General features: G+C 45.8%; 1 protein-coding gene across 15 annotated transcripts in view; it reads right to left on the reverse strand.

The window, feature by feature from the left end:
• BLTP1 (bridge-like lipid transfer protein family member 1) overlaps positions 1 to 20,912 on the reverse strand; it is a 2,102,388-nt gene that overhangs the window by 1,514,228 nt on the left and 567,248 nt on the right. For all 15 annotated transcript variants that reach the window (XM_078676841.1, XM_078676840.1, XM_078676839.1 and 12 more), the window contains 2 exons: positions 14,303 to 14,430; positions 12,758 to 12,960 (listed from right to left, as the gene is read on the reverse strand). In XM_078676841.1, coding sequence (XP_078532967.1) covers positions 12,758 to 12,960; positions 14,303 to 14,430 — 331 coding nt within the window. The remainder of the gene's footprint in view (positions 1 to 12,757; positions 12,961 to 14,302; positions 14,431 to 20,912) is intronic.

Genomic DNA, 20,912 nt, shown 5'->3' on the forward strand with positions numbered 1-20,912 from the left:
GACAACATAAGAAATGACCTCATCATGGATGTAAGCCGATTCCCCAACCACACCAGAATGTCTAACACTCAACCTAAAAACAAGGCATCATGGCTGTACTTCGACACCTACTCGGAAGAAGCAATACACAAACTGCTCTGCACCTTGAAGCCCTCTAATCACCTCATAGACCCCCTACCTGCTAATGCTGTAAAAGACTTCATCCCCTTGCTCCTCCCTCTTTGGACCAAAATCATCAACAGCTCCCTTCAACAAGGTCTCATTCCAGACTCCCTCAAGGTGGGGCAAGTCACGCCTATACTCAAGAAACCTACAGCTGACCCGTCTGACCTGAACAATTACCGTCCTATCACCAATATCCCCACCCTGGCCAAACTGCTGGAGAAATGTGTCCAACTCCAACTAACAAAACACATTGACCAATTTGACCTCCTCAACCCTCATCAATCAGGCTTCCGAGCGAAACATAGCACGGAAACAGCTATGACACACATAATTGATGACGCCCTCCAAATCCTTGATCGCAATGAGTCCTGCCTCCTCATCCTTCTGGACCTCTCTTCAGCATTTGACACGGTCAAACATGAGAACTTACTGGAGCTGCTAAGCACTAGAATGGGTCTATCGGGAACTGTTCTCAAATGGTTTTCTTCCTTCCTTCATAACCGGTCTCAGAAGTTCAAGATCGACAATGTGCTATCTACACCTGTGCCTGCAGATCTAGGTGTTCCACAAGGATCCTCCCTCTCCCCCACACTGTTCAACCTCGTCATGGAACCGCTCGCCACCTTGCTCCAAGCATCCAATGTTCAATTCCATATGTACGCCGATGACACACAACTTTACCTAAAGCTACAATCCCCGGAAGATATCAAACTTCTGAATTCCACACTTAGTAACACTCAATCTTGGTTGGCCGATAATCACCTCAAACTAAATGCTCTGAAAACTGAGTTCCTACTCATCTCACCCCCGGCGAAAATTTCCACCACCCAAACCTGGCTCAATAACCTAACAGCACTCAATGTCCAACCTACCATTGTGGATTCTGCGAAATCCCTAGGCATCACACTCGACGCCAAGCTCAACATGCAACAGCACGTTAGCAAAGCCACAAAAGGAGCTAATTTCCAAATCAACACACTGAGGAAACTTAAACCCTTCCTCCCTGCCAAAGACTTCCAAACTGCTGTACAAGCTTTAGTCATCCCTCGCATAGACTACGGAATTGTGGCCCTCAGCGGACTCCCGCTATCCACAACAGCACCCCTAAGAGCCTCCCTGAACGCTGCCGCGAGACTCATTACTGGCTCAAGAAAACATTCGCATATATCCCCAGACTTAAAGTCTCTAAAATGGCTGCCTTTTGAAGCCAGAATACAGCTAAAAATTGCAGTTATGACACACTCGGCTGTGCACCACAATGCACCCAACTACCTCGCTCAAAAGGTGTCTATATCAGGAGGTTCGAGATCCAATAGAAGTACAAAAAATCTACTCCTGAAACCTCGTAGATTCCGGAAAGAAAAAACATACAAACGCTCCTTCTCAGGAATGGCACCCAGGATCTGGAATGCGCTCCCTCCTGAAACCAGGCTTATCTCCTCCACTGCACTCTTCAAGAAAGAGGTGAAAACCATCCTTCTGGCCAAGATCTCCTGAACTTTATAGGTGCTGGATCAGAGACTCTGCATCGCTTTGTATCACTGATCACCTTGTCCTTTGGCACTATACTCCTACTTGATGGTGACATTACTACGCTACTCTCTTACTACCAACCAATATATGATACACTTTGGTTTATTGAATCACCCTCCCGATGCCCCCACCCAGTGTTCTCTCTATCCTAAGAAATTGGTATAAGCCATCCACACATCCAAGGTTTACCTGAACCCTTCTGTAGTGGGATCAATGACTTGTGCCGTCTTATATTACTTGTTTACCTGATTGTATATTGATATGTTTTCTGTACGTTACTGTTATCCTATTATGTTAGTGACTATTATACTGCTCCCATTATCTCTGTTCATTCCTGCTGCCCCTACCCCAGTCTCTGTGAAGCGCTCTGATATCTGTAAGGATCTTGTTCGCGCTATATAAAACTTTGAATAAATAAATAAATAAACTTATTTGCCTTTGGCCTGGGATATAGGCCCAGGAGGCAGATCTCCACAGAGCAAAAGAGTGTTTAGCCAGTGTTTTGTTAATGTATTTCAGTACCGGCCCTCAAAACCCTCGCAGGCCTAAACCCTCTCATGTCATGTGGGCAAAATCTGCATCTCGTACTTTGCATCTAGGGTAGCAGCGATCCTCCCCACCATACATAACATGCAGCATATGTAGCGTCAGATAAACCCTATATATATAGTTAAATTGGACAAGCTTAAATCTGGTGTTTCTGGACACCCGTTTGGGGCTCCCCAGTATCTGACTCAATTCCTTATCCAGCAGGTCTCTCCCTATTATGGCATCCCATCTTCTGCGCGTTCGTTCTAAGGGTTTCATGACCATCTCCAATTGTGCTCCATAGAGCCACTTCAATAAATGTCTAGCTACTCCTAGCCTTAGTAACACCTAGAGAACTCTATGAGTTTTCGGTTCCTGCAGACCACTCTGCCGTGGGTCCCCAAATATCCGCACTACTGAATGGTAAGTCAGGAACTGCCCATGAGGTAGATCGTAGTGGGACAAATAGTATTCTAGGGAATAAGTTCTCCTTGTTGGAAGCAGTCACCCACTATGACAATCCCAGCAGATGTTCACTTCGCCCCGTTGGGCTCTGGAGAATGGAGTGTGTGAGGCCCCACGTGGGAGCCAAATTAGGAACAGGTCTGGGGCATAGAGGGGAGACCCGGACGTACGCCGGAGGCACCTCCTCCAGAACTTCAATGCTATATTTAGCAGTACATATGAATCTGGAATAGCCACCCTTGGGTGTATTCCTTCCATCTAACCATTGGGTCAGCCACTGTAGTTGGGCAGCCAGGTAGTATAGTTCAAACTCTGGGGCACTCAGCCCTCCTTCTTCTGGTGTCCTCTGAAGCAATGCCAGGGAGACCCTGTTCCGGCCTCCATCCCATATCAACTCTTGGAGCAGTTTATCTAGGTCTGCAAACCAAGAGGGTGGGATCACCATGGGCAGATTCACGAAATGATACAAAAGTCTAGGGAGCATAATTATTTTAGACAGCGCCATGCGGGCCATCCGAGGCAACTTCAACGAGCGCCAGAATTGCATGTTCAACCTTAAGGGATCGCACCACTGGCTTCAGGTAGCCATCATGTAGATCCTCTTTGGAGTATAATATCTGTACTCCTAAATATTTGAAGGAGTTGGGCCAGGTCTCCAGGCAGTACCTCAGGGCACTGATGTTCGCTCACCAAGGGGAAGATAAGAGTTTTCGCTTTGTTCAACCGGAGACCCGCCAGGACAGAATAGCTCTAGAGGAGGGCCAACATCTGTATCACCTCTCTACCTCCATAACCCACATACAGCAATAAGTCACTAGTATAGTGGGAAATAATATGATCACTTCCCCGATGAGCATACCATGGTGACGCCCTTGTGTCTAAAACGTTCAGCAAGTAGCTCAATGGTCACAGCAAACAAGCGGGGAGAACAGACACCCCTGTCCGGTGCCCCTGTGAACATCATACAAGTTGGATATCACTCCACCCGTTCTAACGGGCGCCATTGGATATGAATATAATAATGTCATCCATCTGACCCATCTGCTCCCTAAGCCCACCCGTTCCATCATTGCATATAAGAAATCCCATCTCACCGAGTCAAACGTCTTTTCTAGGTCAACTGACATTACGAGGGTCTGTGGGTAGAGGGCTCTGTGAACAGGCGACCCTTACTCTCTTACACTGTAGTAAGAACTTTCCCCTGAATCTCTGAGAGAGGAGATAAGCTACACTGCTCTTCTTAAGGGGCCAGAGGACCACTGCTGTTGGGGAAACCATTGTGACCACATTCTAGGGACATCCATGAGAAGTAGGTGGGTTTCTTGGAGGAGGCATATATCACAACCATATTGGTCTAGCAAGGACAATACTGCTGCTCGCTTAACAGGGTTATTTAGCCTGCGGACATTGAAACTAAGGATTTGACAGTCTTGGAATGGAAAAAACTATTGCGATAGACTGTGAATCATCCTCCCAGTGTCTTACAAGAGGGAATAGTTCTTCAATATGTTTACGGCAGAGTAGGGCCCAGAAAATAAAACACAAAGTATATGTGGACACAATACGTGCGGAGGAGCCAAAGACAAACCCCATAAATCATGAAAAGTGAACAAACCATAACACAAGGTAATGAACCAGCCATATGTCTGTCAGAAGAAAAGCAAGTGAGAAACATAGGCCAGGCCAGAGGAACACTCCCAGAATTCACAACAGGGGTCAGGCCGCAATGCGAGGGAGAGAAGGTGGTCCCAACTCAACATGGTGGTTCCTCCTCCACCCCCACCTGCCAGTAGACTAGGTGGGTATATGCCTGGAGCCTCAGTGTTGGAGATTTTCTGGTTTTGTAGGTGATCAAGATATTGTCCTTGGCTATGCTAGCTAAATCACGTTGCAGCTCTTCTGAGGATCCATTGTTCCGTTGCCACCCTGGTTTCTTCTAACGTCTTTCTCATGAATGGCCGACATGACCGTTGCCCGCAGATGAGTCCACTATACCCAAAGTCTGGAGGGTTTCTTTGAGTAATCGCAACTGCAAGAGCTTCCCATCATGATGAAACACAATGCAAAAAGCATGCTCCCGAGAATACGTTATTCTGATTTCCTGTAAGTGCACAGTAACAGGGCTAAAGTCCCTGCACATCTGAAGTGTAATCACCGATAAGTCCTGATACAATACGAGGGAGTGGCCTCTAAACTGGATTAGATGTGACTCTCGCGCCTTGCGCAGGATATTCTCCTTTATTTGAAATTCATGAATGCAGGTAAGCATGTACGCTGAAGGCGCGTTACCCATTTTCTGTAGGCCCACACAGTGCACCTGGTCAAGTTGAACATCCATGCCATCTGAGGACCCCAAAGTATGGCAAAAAAGGGCCTCAAAGTGCTCCCTGGGAGTTTGTCCCTCTGCCTGGGCCACAACCCCTCTAATAAGAATGGTATTTCAACTGGACCAGTTTCCTAGGTCCTCTGCATGAGCCTGGAGGCCAACATGTTTTTCCTTTAAACAGAGGATCTATAATTGCATCATTTCCATCTCTTCATCTCTCCCGGTCCTCCAGGGCTGGGACCCTATCCCCGACCTCTTCCAGTTCCTGACGCACTTCTTTCAAATCTGCAGAGAGTTCAGATTTCAACAATTTTAGATTCTTTCGGAGAGCTGTAAAAAGCGTTTCAAGGAAGGATTTTGTCACCGGCCCCTCCATATCTTCTGGGTCTGAGAGGTGCTCAGCATCTGCCGTGGGTAGCTTAGAGGGTGCGGATGCTCCTGTAGTCTGCATAAGCATGTCCTTGAGAGAGCGGTCCTTTTTGGAACGAACAACAGACATCATTGGGGTCCTGCAAAACCACCACCGAGGGAAGAACAAGTAATGACCTACTCTGGATGTGGACGTTGAGGGGTTCCTACAGGGTGCCTGGCCGCTTAGAAACATCTGCCAGTGTCCGCGATGAGTGCACGTATAGGTGAGCACACAGATTACCTGTCCCACAGGGAAAATATGCCAAATGGCAGAGGCAGCGCCCCCGGTGGGCATGGAAGCAAAAGAGATTGGAGGTGATCACAGCAATGGAGGGTGCCTCTGCCCAGCTCAAGCTCCCTCTTCACATAAGCAAGTCTTGTTTAGCACCCCTCTGAATTGATACGATTAGTTTGGGGCGGTAAACAACCTCGACTTAAATGGTCAGTCCTCACGCAGCCATATGATAGGGGGGGGATTCGGTAATCCGGACTATGAGATTTACTATATTAGTGCGCAGGCTCACTATGCCTATCATTGGATGAAATCCACGCCATTTATGCCTCAGATAGCCGCTGAAGATTGGAAGGCAAGGCCTCTCCCTCTCAGTGGCATTATACATGGCACTCTAAGTGCTATAGAGACGCCTTTCATGACAGTTACCTGCACGATGGACGCATGGAGGCGTATGGCATGCTGTCTGGGAACACAACTCTTATATTCACCACGGCATCTGCTCACATACCACCCAGACGTGGTCCTTCTACAGGAAGTGGGCTTCCTCGCTATGTGTAAACGGTTGCGGGTTGGCACATGGGGAGATCTGTTTCATGAGAGAAGGTTCCGGATGATGAACCAATTATTTCAGGACACACGCCCCACACCACTGGAGGTTTTTCTTATATGTGAGGCTACGACAGGGAATGAGAGCGTTTCTTCTGGACTTTCCCTGCGAGCCGGAAATCTTCGCCCCCTTGCACTTTATTTTAAACTTTCCCGATGGGAAACCTATAGTATCGGGAATATATTGCACAATAGGGGCACATAGGTCATGAGTGGATAGCTCGGCTCGTACTCACTGGAATGAAGTTTTGGAACGAGTGATAACAGATGATCAATGGAAATACTGTTGTAATGTTACGCAATGTGTTTCGTCTAGTTGTAGATTAAAGGTCATACATTACAAGTTTTTGCAACGTGTGTATTAAACTCCCGCCAAAAAATGTGAATTCCGTCTTTCAGATAATGACAGATGTGACAGGTGTCAGAGAGCTGGGGCGTGATTTATGTACCTGGCTTGGGAATGTCCTGTTATTTGGATGCAGGTGCATGAGGCCTTGGAAAAAATGCTGGGCATAACGCTGGAGAGAGACCCCTTGATGATGTTATTGGGTTATACAGCACAAATACCCAAGCAGAGTAGAACGTTTTTAGACATTGCTCTATTACTGGCAAAACGTAGAGCGGCTTGTCGCTAGGGAAGGGGGACAGCTCCGAAATATAAAGAATGGCTACGAGATATTATTTACTGTCAGGAGCAAGCTTCTGTATATGCAGAGACATTACCGATGGCCTCTAGACTGAGGGATATATGGGGGCCTACACTACAGGGGGAGGTGAGGACAGAGGGCCGGGATGTGACATCCTGAACTTATGGGCGCCTCATGTGGAAATACCAGTGGTCATGTAACTGAAGGGTACACATTTCTCCCTTGTATGCTGTCCTCCAAACTGTGGCACAGGGTGTGGATGGGCTGAACATGTCATGTTTATTGGTATGCTGAATGTTAATACTTTCTTGAGATGTTTTAATACTTGATGACACGATGTCACAAGAGAGGACTAATTCGGAGACCAGATGTCGCAGATGTGTTTTACCTATGGATATGAACTGTATATGAATCCAATGCCTTTGTAAACTAACGTAATTTACATCACGCTGTATGAATATGTACGGTTGCTGTTACTTGAAAAAATGCTATAAATACATTTTTTTTAAAGTCTTGTTTAGCACCCCCTTCAGTTCAATAGGGCCCCTGCCAAATAACGTAGAGAAAGTGCTGTAGATTCTGGAAAAATATTGAGATTGCACGGCTGAAGGGGCCCAGGTAGATCTTTGAGGCTCCCACTGGCCCTCGAGGAATTGTCCTGGTGCTCCTCCACGCAAACAATATTGAGCCCCGGGGAAGGAGGCAAGAAAGTGCATCTCACCCATCCACCATCTTGGCAACGCCCCTGAAAAATATGTTTTAAACCTTTCCTTTCAAGAAATGCATCACAACTGGTGATCTCATTAAGGACGGCTGTTCCACAAACATAAATATGCAGAGGGCTGACAGTTAATCTCTAACTGTGCCAAGAGACCCATCTTGCTGGGCCAACAACAAAGCTAACAACACATCTGACAGTTTTGCCTGCAGCGGGTCCAACTGGCAGGTACCACACCAATGCACAAACGTATCCCCGACCTCTGGATACACAGGTTTTGTAGAAGGTTGCCTGGCTACCATGATAACATGAGGAGAGAGAACAAGAGAGAGCAACTATTGGCGCTCATTCTCCACTCTTGAACGCATAATCTGCCCTGCTGTTGGGAAAAAAGTTCATCCCGAAGCGGCAGCCCATTTAAATGACAGAAGGTCAAGCCAAGCAGTTACGGTATCAGACTCTGCTTGCCCAATATGAAGCACCAGGATTACTTGTGCCCAGTCGTTTCTGAAAACTGTAAATGCTCCTTGCTCGCCTTGAACCGCAACTAGCAAGTGTGGATATGCAGGACAGGTGCATGAAAGCAGGCATCCTGAAGATCCAAAACCACCATCCAATAAGCTGGATTAAGGGCAGACCGAATCTGGGCCAGCATGAGTTTTTTTTTCTTTTTAATTGGTCCTTCTGCAAAAAGACATTCAGAGGGTGAGGATCTAAAATAGTACAAAGACGTCCATCCTTCGGCAAGAGTAAATAGCGGGAGTAACTGTCTGTCCCTATTTTCTGGGCCAAGACCCTCTCTATGGCTCTTTTGGCCAAAAACAGCCAGCACTGCTTGGAGCTGGATGGACAAGTGCTTCGCCGAAAGAATTCCTGATGTGGGAAGAAGATTTGACAGCGGGTCAAAAAGGAATTTCAGGGCACAGCCTAGTTGTATGATATAGAAGTCTGATCTGTCAGATGTTTTGCTATCCTTTGAGGACACATCTGCCCCTGCCCCCAACAGTATGGTCATGCACCCCTAAGGGCAAACTAAAGTGGTTTGGAGACCGTTGTCACAGGGGTGAGGGACTGGGAAGATTGTCGCTCTGGCAGCCTGGACATCGTTTGCTTGAACCCCATACCCAAAAGGACTACTGTTGCAGGGGCGGTGGGCCTTAGCATGCGTGGTATGCAAAAGCCCTAGAGTAATCTTGAAAGTGGCAAAACGGTTGAGGATTGTGTCTCGAAGCCACGCTGTGGCCTGGCTTTCTTTAAAACGTCCTTAAAACGTTTTTTTTTGTTGTTTTTTTTTTCTCTTCACGCGCCAGGACACTCTGGTAGTAACTGAGCGCGCTATAAAACAGCTAAAATAAAATAAAAAATAAATAAAAATAATCTTGAAAGTGGCAAAACGGTTGAGGATTGTGTCTCGAAGCCACGCTGTGGCCTGGCTTTCTTTAAAACGTCCCAATGCTAAAACAACATTTTTGACCAACAAGCGATATCCAACATCTCCAGAGAAGTCTGTGGATCTCTTCCAAACTTACTGCTGAAGCACCACTCTAGTGCTAACAGCTCTTCTCAAGCAGTCTGCAGTGTCCTGTCCAGAGCATGTCATGTACTTTGTGGCATCCAGAGTATGATTTGAGCCAAATTTGTCCCAAAACTCCTTAGGAACTTGATGCCAAGATCTTGCCAACTATGTCCCATAGAGCATGGGTATATCTCCCCAAGCAAGCAGCTGGCATTGCCTGACCAGAGGGCTAAAATGGCAGAGAAAAAAAATCTTTTTCCTGAATGCCTCAATTAGTTTTGACTGCCAGTAGGCATCATGACGAAGAACTGAGATTTACCCTACTGGCGAACTTTATTTAGTAGGCTGCTGTTTCCAGAAAACAGGTCTGCCTGGACCAGGTTTGTGGCGTCCGGCAACCTACCTGTTCACTGGTGGATAGGAACAGAACTTAGACCAGGTGTGCATAAGGCTATCAAGTTGAGGCTTCAAAAAATAGAAGTAAGGGGGGGCGTGGCTAGCAGCCGATCATGGCGGCAGCACAGACGGGAAGCTCCGTGAGTAAGGCAGCCTCCTCCATAAATCCGCACCATTATCCAATATTTAGAAACCTCGGAAGGAAGGACCCGAGGCCGGGACCGTGCGGCGCCGACTGGTACTACTCCGGTGCACAATTGAGACCGGGAAACAACTAAGCCGAGTAACATCCGGATACGGCCTCAGTGACAACTGGAAGCACCGATCTGTAGTGTTACCTGCGGGCAGGGCGGAAGTGGAGGCGGACCGGGAGGGAAACATCGGAAGTCCGCCCTGCAGCATAAAACCGCATCTACAGCGGCGGTAACGCATTTGAGACACCCTGAATCCGGACGACCTAGTCAGAACCCTGAACACCGCCGGAGAAAACATCGAGGGAGGAGGGAGTGGCGCGACTCGCGAGCCATCACCGGACCGAGGTCTCCAGTCTCCAGTAGAAGAACTTTTCTGGACGTAAAAAAGGCATTAAGAGCGAAGGACTTACCTTATTCAATGCTGTTTCCGGCCAGGTTGAGAGTAGTTGCAGACAACAAAACATGGTTCTTTGATACGCCGTAGGCGGCCCAAGACTGGCTGGAGGGATGGAGACAAGTTGGACCGCCTCGCCGCACAAACAGGAATAACCGGGGCCAGCGAGACGACAACCACACGGGTTCGCAGGCATCAGGACGAGATAATATAGACCGGTCACCAGCACAGGAGGAATTTGGGGATGACCTCGGAGCGGCATCATGAACACCCGGTGCTCACAGGAGTGCTAGTTGCTAAGGACACTGAAGGTCGGGTCGCAATTGGATACTGGACTGAGGGACTCCGAAGAGGGCAAGAGGGGCCGCCTGCTCCGGGGGGCCTCTCACCCCAGCAAGCAAGTAGTGTACTTTTGGGGATGGGTAAAGCACTCTGCTAAGTTGTGGAGGTTCAATGTCCGTTAAGCAGGGAGGCAGGGAGGGGGGTGGCGATAGTTCTTGTTTTTCAGGTTATACACGTAGTAGCAAGTCATAACACTGGGCGCACACGCTATTCATGCTTTTGGGGCGAACAGAATACACTGGTGAGGGGGGAAAAATCCTGGCACAGAAGTGGTCACAAATACAGTGATGTACGATTCCCAATCTACTGCACCTGATAGTGGGACACTGAGGGCGCCAGTAACACCCCTCCGAATGATGACCTGGAATGTGAGAGGGTTAGGGGACAAAATCAAGAGGGGATTAGTACTACAGGCTGTGAAAAGACAGGGGCCTGCATTGGTCCTCTTGCAGGAAACGCACCTCACAGGAGGGGCATCCCAGGCATTGGACAGGAGGGGTTATAAAATGGCGGTGCACTCTGAATTCACATCGGGATCAAGGGGGACGGGTATCCTGGTTAAAAAGTCCTCCCCGTTCATCATCCTGCATACTAAAGATAGATATATGGAGACACACACACCCCACCGCAAAACAGTACACTTACCATTCCACGGTACACAACAGTTTATCACGGATAGACTATTTCCTGGCGTTAGGGAACAGCCTACAGCAAGCCGACAACGTAGAAATCCAACCCAGGGGCATATCTGATCACTCCCCATTACTATTAACTCTTTCCACCCAGTTAAGAAAAAAGTTTTTAAAAAAAATAAAAAAAATAGAAGTAAGGGCTCTCATGAATTTTGCCCCGGTCACAAAACTTGGTTCAGATGTGAGTTTTGATTTCCATAGTTGGCAGTTGCAAATCCAATACTGTAGCAAAGGAGCATTTCCTTTTGTTAGTGGCCCGTGGGCATAATACAAACACAGTGTGCGGAGAAGTGTCCAGTACGGTGGCATCCTTCAAGTCCATCTATAAATTGTCACTAGCATAGTGCTGGGGAAATTAATCCTTCTCATCTTCACTGCCATCTCTGGTTTGGTATGGTCAGGATCTGATCCGAAATGGGCTAGTTGCATTGGTATGGTTTCGGAATGCGACCTCAGTGGGTGCCAAGATGAAATTGGCTCAGAGTTGGTGTCCAGAATTGAAATTTGTCAGGACGGTTCCTTTATGCCGCCCAACGGCTCCTATAATACATTCATACTGAACTTTTGAAGATCTACAATCGGTTACACTGCTTTCATACCATGAGCAATTCCTAATGCCGTCCTGACAAATTTCAATTCTGCACACCCAGCCGGGTTGGAATTATCACCGGCTTGTGGCCCATCCCTTTGATACTCGCAACCCATACAGCCCTGAAGAAGTCACAGGATCACTCCCACAAGTGACGATACACGTGTCTGCTGGTTGCTTTTTCAGGCCACATTGATTAAAAACCTTTTGACTCATCATTCTGGTGTTGACCACAAATTCTTCTATTGAACACTGAATATTCTACGACCATACTTTAACTCCAATAACGAGTGCCCGGGACTTCGTCGCTCATCCTTTTTTGTGGGTTTCTGGACTCACATAACTACGGGGGTTTTGAGGTGTTTGTTCCCCCGACCTGATAGCACCGTACACACGCGTGAAATTGCCGACATACCCATAATGCAGCCTGAGCGCCATACTCCATGTCATTACGAAAAAATCCTCATATCGACATAATACACAGAAAGGGTGATGTTTTTAGAGAAAGGAAGAAGTCATTTGTGTTGGAAAAAAGCACAGTTTGTATCTGAGGAGCCATGGGCAGAGTTGTGTGTCCTGCGTCCAACCAGAGCATGGCCTGGCGCAGATGGGCACGGAGTTGGTGCAGTACATCTCTGACGTCAGCCCACAAATACAGGGCTCAAAGCAAGGGTGGGCAGGGCAAGCCCTCCACCAAGCAGAAAAAGTAAGTAAAGACAAAGTGAGCAAACAAATCAAAATGGCAAACAAAATATTTCACTACATGATCGAAGACTCATCTGTGATTGTGTACTATGGGGAAAATAAAACACCACTAACTGAACATAAGTGGGCAAAGCAAGTAAGTAAATGCTTTGGCACTCACATGAATCTAAAATGACAATAGTAATGATAGAACACAATATGTTTTTATGATGTGTTTTATGGTTGAGTTTAACTGAAATAAAGCATTGTTGACTGACTGTTGACACCAATTGGTTAACAGCAAGAAAAACATTACCTGAAGTATCCAGACCCCGAAGCTGACCATGGACACGATGCACATTCAACTTAGCAGCAATTTCTTTTCCTCGTTCTGCTCCTGCATTTGATCTTAAAGAGCCAGATGACTGTGGTTGCATTTTACTGGCATTGGCAAACTTATCAAAGGTTACGGCACCTCTACTGGCATCAGCAGTGTTTGGAGTTTCCTCGACCATCCCCCTTTAAAAAAAGAAAAAAAAAGGAGAAAATTCATAACTAAGAAAGTGAAGAAAAAAAACTGGTTATTCAGATATTCGACCAGGAATAATAATGTGAAAGCTAACAATAGCGAAACAAGAAATTAGTTACAAATGATTCTGTTGATTTCTCATAATTGCCACGCAGATCTGAGCCACTCTTAAAGGGGCCTAATATAAACTGTATTTACAGACATTTTAATAGAAGTTTTGCGTTACCCTAAAATATCTTTTAGAATTCTTTGAATTCAGTAACAAAAACTAAGTTACTGACCTTTAGGCTTACTTGTACAGCATTGCTATATTTCAGATTCAAAAATTATTTTCCCAAAAATACAGTGTTGATTTAGCAGTCTATCCACTTCATTTGAGTCTTTTATTGGCTGATCGATGAGCAAGTGAGAAGCCAACATCCACGCTGTGGATTATTTCAGTTTAAAAAAAAAATTATGCTGTACAGAGTTGGATTTTGCATCCAAGTCTTCCCATCTATATTTTATGGCATCCTGCTTGCGCTGAGCTGTGCTCTTACATTAGAGGACAAACTGTAAGCTAATGGGTGTTCTACAGGCCGTAACTGACAGTCCAAACCAAACCGTCAGGCCATGTAGTCCCAACAATAAATAAGCATCACCTAACACATTTCTGCCTCAGTTGGCTTGGCCATTGACATATTACTTAAGTCTCTAGACACAACAGTCTAATGTCTACAGACTCCACTTACAGCACCAAAAAATTCAAACACTGTAATGGAGTATCTGAAGTGTAAGATACTTAGGAACTATCCTCCGAGTTGCATGATATTGTGTTTTATTGCTCTCTGATGACCTTTGGTCCTCTCTCACAAGGGAGGGTTGAGAACAAACAAGTGACAGAGGAGATCTTCCTAGTAGCTTACAGCATAACAAAATATAAATATCTGAAAAACGTGATGGAAGGAATACTTCCAGTAGCTTACACTATCACTAAAAAGAATAACCAAAAAGAGAACAAAAGAAACCCATGTGCATAAATGAAGAAACATTTGGTCAAAAGTATTAACTACAGTAGCAGGAAAATAAAAAATACAACATCACTAATGTAAATACAATCCAAATTCTGCCTATGTAGGGCTGCAATTTCTAAGATGAAGGCAAAAAGGTTTTCTTTAGAAAAGGCACCCCAGAAGTTGGAATATTTAAGGGAACACATTTCTAAGTATTTTTAGTTAATGCCAAACTGATCTAAAGGAAGCACCTCAAGGAATGTATTTTGGTGGCAGATTACATTTTAAGAGCAGGTAAGAAATGCATAATGTGAACTAAGTGAATAGAATACAGACTTACCTGTTCATACGGAACTGTGTGGCAATTCTATCAAAACAAATGGCAATTAGAGAAACATGGGTGACACCTTTGCTAGATGATGCTCCAGGAGACTCTTCGATTGATGCTTGCAGCAAACACAGGTTTATCTAAAAACAGAAAATTCTACTATTATATTAACAATTACAAATGGCTGTGGCAAAGTGCAAAGCTCCTTGACAACATTTCTATTAGTTAGAGTTCCTAAAGGTATGGCCAGTGTGCTCCATTGTCCTGACATGAAATGTCTCACCATGGATGGTGGGAATTCGTTATTAGCTTGTATGTTTTTATTATTTCCACATAGTATTTCCTACCATCGCAGTGAAGTCATAATAATGAAATTCTGTACAAACCTGAACTTCATCAGGGCTTTTCAAGTATCAATGGATTGTTGAAATATTCCCAATACTTTGTACGGTAAGTTCATAAGGTTCCTCATTTGTATTTAGGAAGCTAAATCATCAGGGAAACCTTCCTTTACAAACAATACTTCACAAAATCCTCAGCACATGTCTATAGAGTAATATTAAATACCAATGCAAGTATACACAAATTATAAACACAGTTTCAGAAACCTTCTTTCTTTTATTCTTTTCTTTCATTTGGGGCACAACTGACGGGCAACTAAACATGTGGCTATTCATATGGATTATTAGTAAAGGAAGGTTTTACTGATGATTTAGCTTCCTATATACAAAGGAGGAACCTTATGAACTAATCGTACAAAGCATTGGGAATATTCTGACAATCCACTGATACTTGAAAAGCTCTTATGAAGTTCAAGTTATCTATTTGAACGAAACACGTTGGTTGGATGTCTTATATGTAATTAGAAGATCAGAAAATAAAATAAAAAGGAACACCTATCCTTACCACTGAATGACTCATTTTGGATAGAAGAGTACTGTGCACCGTTCCAAATCAAGTACAATTTTCCATTCTGTGCAGCAGTGGTCCTGAAGGACTGCAGGTACAGGAATTGTTGTGCACGGATGAATTGATCAAAAGGAAACAGAGTGAATTTCAGTATCTATAGTCCGCTGTTGTGGTTGCTCAGTTTTTGGTTTGAACAATTTAATTACCCTGTAAGCATCTATTTGTGGCATGTGCTGCTGTAGATTCACACGCTGTGCATACTTCTGCCATGTATTGTTGGGTTCGGAGGTGTGCAAGTTGTTTTTCTACTAAGCAGGCTTCCGAGTCACAAGGTTAAGTGACTCCAAACATTACTGGTAATGAGCATGGAAAGATTGAGGTAACCAAACTCAAAGACTTCAAGAGCCAAAATTGCAAGATTGAGCTGGTTGGGGTCTGGATGCCTGACTGTTCCCTGATTTTCAGAGAAAACAAATCTGGGTGGTTAGGCAGCTTCTCGTGAGGCTCTAGAGACAGTTCGAGGAGAGCAGTGAAGCACGACTGCCTGGCCCAGGTTATGGCTACAAAGATGAAAGTGAGGCATGTTTGCCAAAGCCAGTGAGCCACAAATGGAAGCAGTAGGAGAGGCGGAAAAGCATAGGCAGATATCCCTGACCACTTCATCCATAGATTATTGCCAATGGTCTGGGAGTGTAGGAACCTGGAGGCAAAGCTTGGGCATTTTGAGTTTTCTGCTAGGGCGAGTAGGTCTATGAAGGGAAACCCCCAGCGTTGGAAGTACAGGAGTAGGACTTGAGGGTGGAGTTACCACTCATTGACTTGTTGCGGCATCCTGCTGAGCAGGTCTGTGAAGTCGTTGTCCACATCATGTCCGTATTCTATCAGTAGATGGACTCTGTGATGTATTACCCACCGCCAAATGTCCTGGGCTAAAGCAGATAACTGCATGGAGAGCGTGCTGCCCTGTTTCGGTATTAAAACATGGCAGTTGTGTAGTCTGTCCGACCTAGTATCACCTTGAGCTGGAAGGAATGGTTTGAGAGCTAGCTGATGGTTGACTAGGAGACCCTGTTGGTTGATCGTTCCCAATTTTTGAAAAGGCAGCTCCTATAAATGCGCCCCCCACTCAGTGAGAGAGGCAGCCATTGTAATGGTCCTCTGCAGCACTGGGTTCAAGAAGGGACAGCCTTGCAACAAGTTGTTGGCATTTCACCACCGCAAGGAGTATGGCCCCAGATCAACACTAGATCCTCCCAATGACCCCCCAGCTTGTGATGCTAAGCACTCCTGCAACTGGTGCATGTGTAACCTGACATGTGGGGCTATAGCAATGCTAGAGGCCATCATGCCTAGAAAGAGCAATGGCCTTTCTGACCTTTACCTGGAGATCTGGCTGTAAAAGATGGAGCAGCTCTTGGAACGCTTGGACTCTGGCAGAACTGGGGTATGCTTTACCTGTGCAAGAGTTAAGAATTGCTGGGCTAGGAAAGAGAAAGTGCTGTACCTGAAGAGGCTGGAGAGGAGATTTGGTGACGCTGATGGTAAAGCCTAGGCTGTGAAAGAGATGTATGGTGGCTTGGGTGTTGGCTAGGCAGTGCTGTTCTGTTGCACTCAAGATCAACAAATTGTCTAGGTAGGGGAAGACATGGATGCAGTTTCTTCTGAGGTGAGTGGCTGCCACAGCAAGACACGTCGTAAAAACCCTGCGAGATGTGGTCATTCCGAGTGGCAGTACTTTGACTGACAGTGCTGACCATTTACCACAAACAGGGTGAATTGATATGTAGAAGTAGCATTTTTTCAGGTAGCAGGAGGTCATGAAGTCACCTTGCTGTAGTAGAGGAATGGCATCTTGGAGTCTCACCATGTGGAAGTGTTCTGACAGGATGTAAAAGTTGAGGGTTCTGAGAAAGAGAATGGGCTTTAGTGACCTGTCCTTCTTGGGAATGAGGAAGTATTGGGCGAATAGCCCTTGCTGCAAAGTTCCATGAAGCTGACTCTGATGTTCCGGGAGAGAGTGTGTCTTCGTGTATGTGCGTGGGTATGTTTGCATGAGTTCTAGACATTACCCCTCTGCTATGATGTTGAGAATCCACTGGTCCGAGGTGATCTCTGTCTAGTGGGACAACAACCCTTGCAATCATCACCCAGCGTGGGTAAATGGTCAGGGGGGAAGGGTAAAGAAGTTACTGCTTGGGAAGTGTGACCCACTTGGGGGTTGCGCCTTTGCCTCTGCCTTTATTTTCATACCTTCCCCTATAGAAATCAAAAGGTAAGTTGTCCAGGTGATGATGTACCTCGGGTTTAAAACTATAAACACGCAGCCAGGTATGTCAGTGAAGAAAGATGATGTTATTTACCATCTGAGCAGCAGTATCTGCTGCGTTGAGGGCACATCAAATGTTAGTGATGGAAATCATATTTCCCTCGGCAACTAACTCTTCCCCCTATTTTTTTTACTCTTCCAGGAGGCGTTGTAGCAACTCCTCCATCTTGTCACTGTGGGTGTGGTCGTCCTGGGAGAGTAACGCCACAGAATTGGCAATGCGCCAATGCATTACAGATTGGGCTGCTACATGTTTCCCAGCTGCATCAATTTTCTTACTCTCCCAGTCAGAAGAAGGAGCATTCCCAGAGCCCAGGAAATGTGCTAGTTTCTGGGCAGTGTGGACAACTAGAGAGTCGGGTAGAAGGCATCCCTTAATGTAGCTAGGGCCGGAAGTAGAAACTCTGTACTACTTGTTGATCCTACGTGTGATGACTCGCTCCTTGATCGGCTCCGTAAAGATATTAGAGGCTGGTTTGAGCACCCCCCCTATGCACTGGTAAAATCTGCATGTACCTTTGGGTGGTAGATACTGTCTCTATGAGGAAATCATCCTCATAAGGCTGTTTATGTATTTCCACTTTGTGGAAAGCAGCTGCCCATTGCAACCCCTAATGGTATGCAGTTGTGTCATCTGGTGAGGAAAGATTAGCCAGATAGAGATCTAAGTCAGTTTCAGCCAGGGGATCCACATTGTAATCATCCCACGGGTTGAATGGGGTTGTGGCTCACTGGGTGTTTTGTAGAGATCACAGGGAGACCATGGACTATCAAACACAAACGATGAAGGAGGGCAACCCCAAGATGACTCTGGTAAAGGGAGTATACTGATAATGGCAGATAAAGGTGGGCATGGAGGTGGTGGTGAAGAAGACAAAGATGTAGGAGGTGAATACCGCGGCGGAAGAAAGCATGGCAAAGGAGGCAGAGAAGAACCATTGATATGGCATTAATATTTTTGGGTGCCAGCTCCGAGGGTGGATTCAGAGCCTCTTCAAAAGTCATTTTCCTCTTTGGAGGTATAGGGATCTTTGCCTAAGAAGCACACATAGCTAGAATTCATCCAGTCCCAGGATGACTATTTATATGCTGTTGTCTGACATCGAGCTACTCCTGAAGGTGCTGGAGAATTGGCTGATCCTGATCCTCAGAAGTGGTAGAGAATGCTGTCCTGGATAGCAGTTTTCTTGGAGCCGAGGATGACAGCTGGCCTGACTGCACCGAGCAGATCTTTCAATATGAAAGCTTGGACGCCAAGAACAGCCTGGTGGGTGCCTTAAATGCTGAAGAGCTGGTCAAAGGGCATGGCTTGGCAGGAGGCTTTAATGCAGAGAGTTGTGCATGCGTTGGCTACCACTCAGCAGTTCGGTGCCGACAATGACATTGTGGCATTGCCGGCCCAGAGGTCTCATACTGACCTGTAAGCACCCTTGATGGTGGTGGGAGGTGGGACGTTGGTACTCACTCCGGCCTTCTTCAGAGGTGGACGCCGTGCAGGTGGAGGCTCATCTGTTTCTACAGCGGAGTCAAAATCCTCCTCTATCTCCAGTACCAGAGCCTCTGCGCCAGAAGCTTTCGGCTGCTGCTCCCTCTTGATCTCCTGTTCCCCGAACAGGTCTGGAATATCCTTTGATCAGTGGTGCGCCATCTATGCCGAAGCAATGTGACGATCCCGAAGTTATAGGAGAGTTTTCTTGTTCCTGAAGGCAAGGCACGCCAAACATGAGGCCTCCTGACAGTCTGGGGACAGAGGTTACACACCTGATGGAGGTAGTTCCTCGGGTACTTCGGACAGTATCTGAATGGAGTCCTTTCCATTATGTGTATATTCTCTCATGCTGAGGAATTGATGGAGCCCTAAAGGGGCTAGGTCCTGTACAGAGCGTCAAAGCTGTTTGACTGGGGAACCAGGCGCTTGGAGTGGACGCAGTTGCTGATATTCACTGTTTTTAAGTCTGACGAGTAAGAAAAGATCTAAGCTGGCCCGTGAGAACACCACAGGGAATCAAACCATAGCTCAAATGGCCAAATCTAAACCAGACTGCATAGAAAACCCTATTTAACAATGGAGACAATGCCCATGAGCATTACCAGTGGTAGGTGGACGATGCTCCACCTATTATCGGGACTCTAAAGACTTATTAGAAGAAATTCAACTTGCACATATCCAAACCAAACACGAGATGACAGAAGAGTGCATAGCTTGTGTATCTACAGCTACACGTGCCAGATTGATTTACATCTCTGGCAGGGCAACAGGACAACTACTTCATCAGACTGACTGACCATACAACAATTAGCGGAATTTACCCAAAACAGGACCACACTTTTTCCTAAGCAGGACTTCAGACATTTGGCCTAGATTACGAATGTGGATTCTAGACAAACTACCGATGGGCACAGTTATTTTGAGGGATCAGATTTGAAAACAACTTCTTCTATCCTGCTACTATTAGGCAATCCTTGCTAGCTTCCAACTCTTCTTTAGAGTTGAGGACTCTTCACAGGAAACGTTCCATTAGATTACACGTTTGATTTGCAAGAGTCCAGCAACTTTATAGGCAAATGAGAGATGGGGTTAGGTTCATTCTCTTAGAGTCTAAAGAGCCAACCAAATATTCATATTTCACCAATTTCAGATTTTAGAGATTATTAAATTAATGAAAACCCAAATGGGTGTCTCTCGTGTTTTATTCAAGATCTGTGAGACTGCAAACAGGCCTATGGAACCAGAGGAATAGAAGCATAAAAGGTAAAAACCAGCTGCCATCCAATGTACTGGGCTTGAATCAAGAGCCTGTGAGAAGAAAAAGAGTAGGAACATTTTGCTTATGTGATCTGGTTTGGAGCTGATGGAAAATTAAAGCCTAAAATAGGAAGTAACAGCTACAATCTCAATAACTGACTTTTAGTGGAGGGGTTTGGCACCTGGCAGAGAGAGAGTGAGTCATGTTTAGGCCAAGTTTACCAGACCGCACAATCTGTCTGGTTGCAAAAGACATATTGTGGGCTTACCAAGAACTTACAGCTGCTTAGAGCCCACTGATTGTTTGCCATTGACTGCCTTTATTGCACTCATTTGCTTGCTTCTTATTTGATGGCTTTACTTGTCCATCTTGTGTGTCTCCTCCCCCTGGAGCACAGCCTTTTTATCATCATCTTGACTAGTTTACTTGTGCCCTTCCACTGTTCTTTTTAGGGAACTATTTTTTTTATTTTTGGTTAAACACTCCATCAGAGTGCATGTGTTTTTCCAGCTCTCTGCCCCTCAAAAAATGTCCACGTGTGCTTTATATGCACTGTTTCATGGTTCCCCTCTGTCTTTTTCATGTACTTCTCCTGCCCTCACACCTTCACTAATTTGTGTTGCTGTTTCCCTTGCAAGCT

The sequence above is a fragment of the Lissotriton helveticus genome, chromosome 2_1, assembly GCF_964261635.1.
Source record: "Lissotriton helveticus chromosome 2_1, aLisHel1.1, whole genome shotgun sequence".
In the NCBI taxonomy this organism is placed as follows: domain Eukaryota; kingdom Metazoa; phylum Chordata; class Amphibia; order Caudata; family Salamandridae; genus Lissotriton; species Lissotriton helveticus.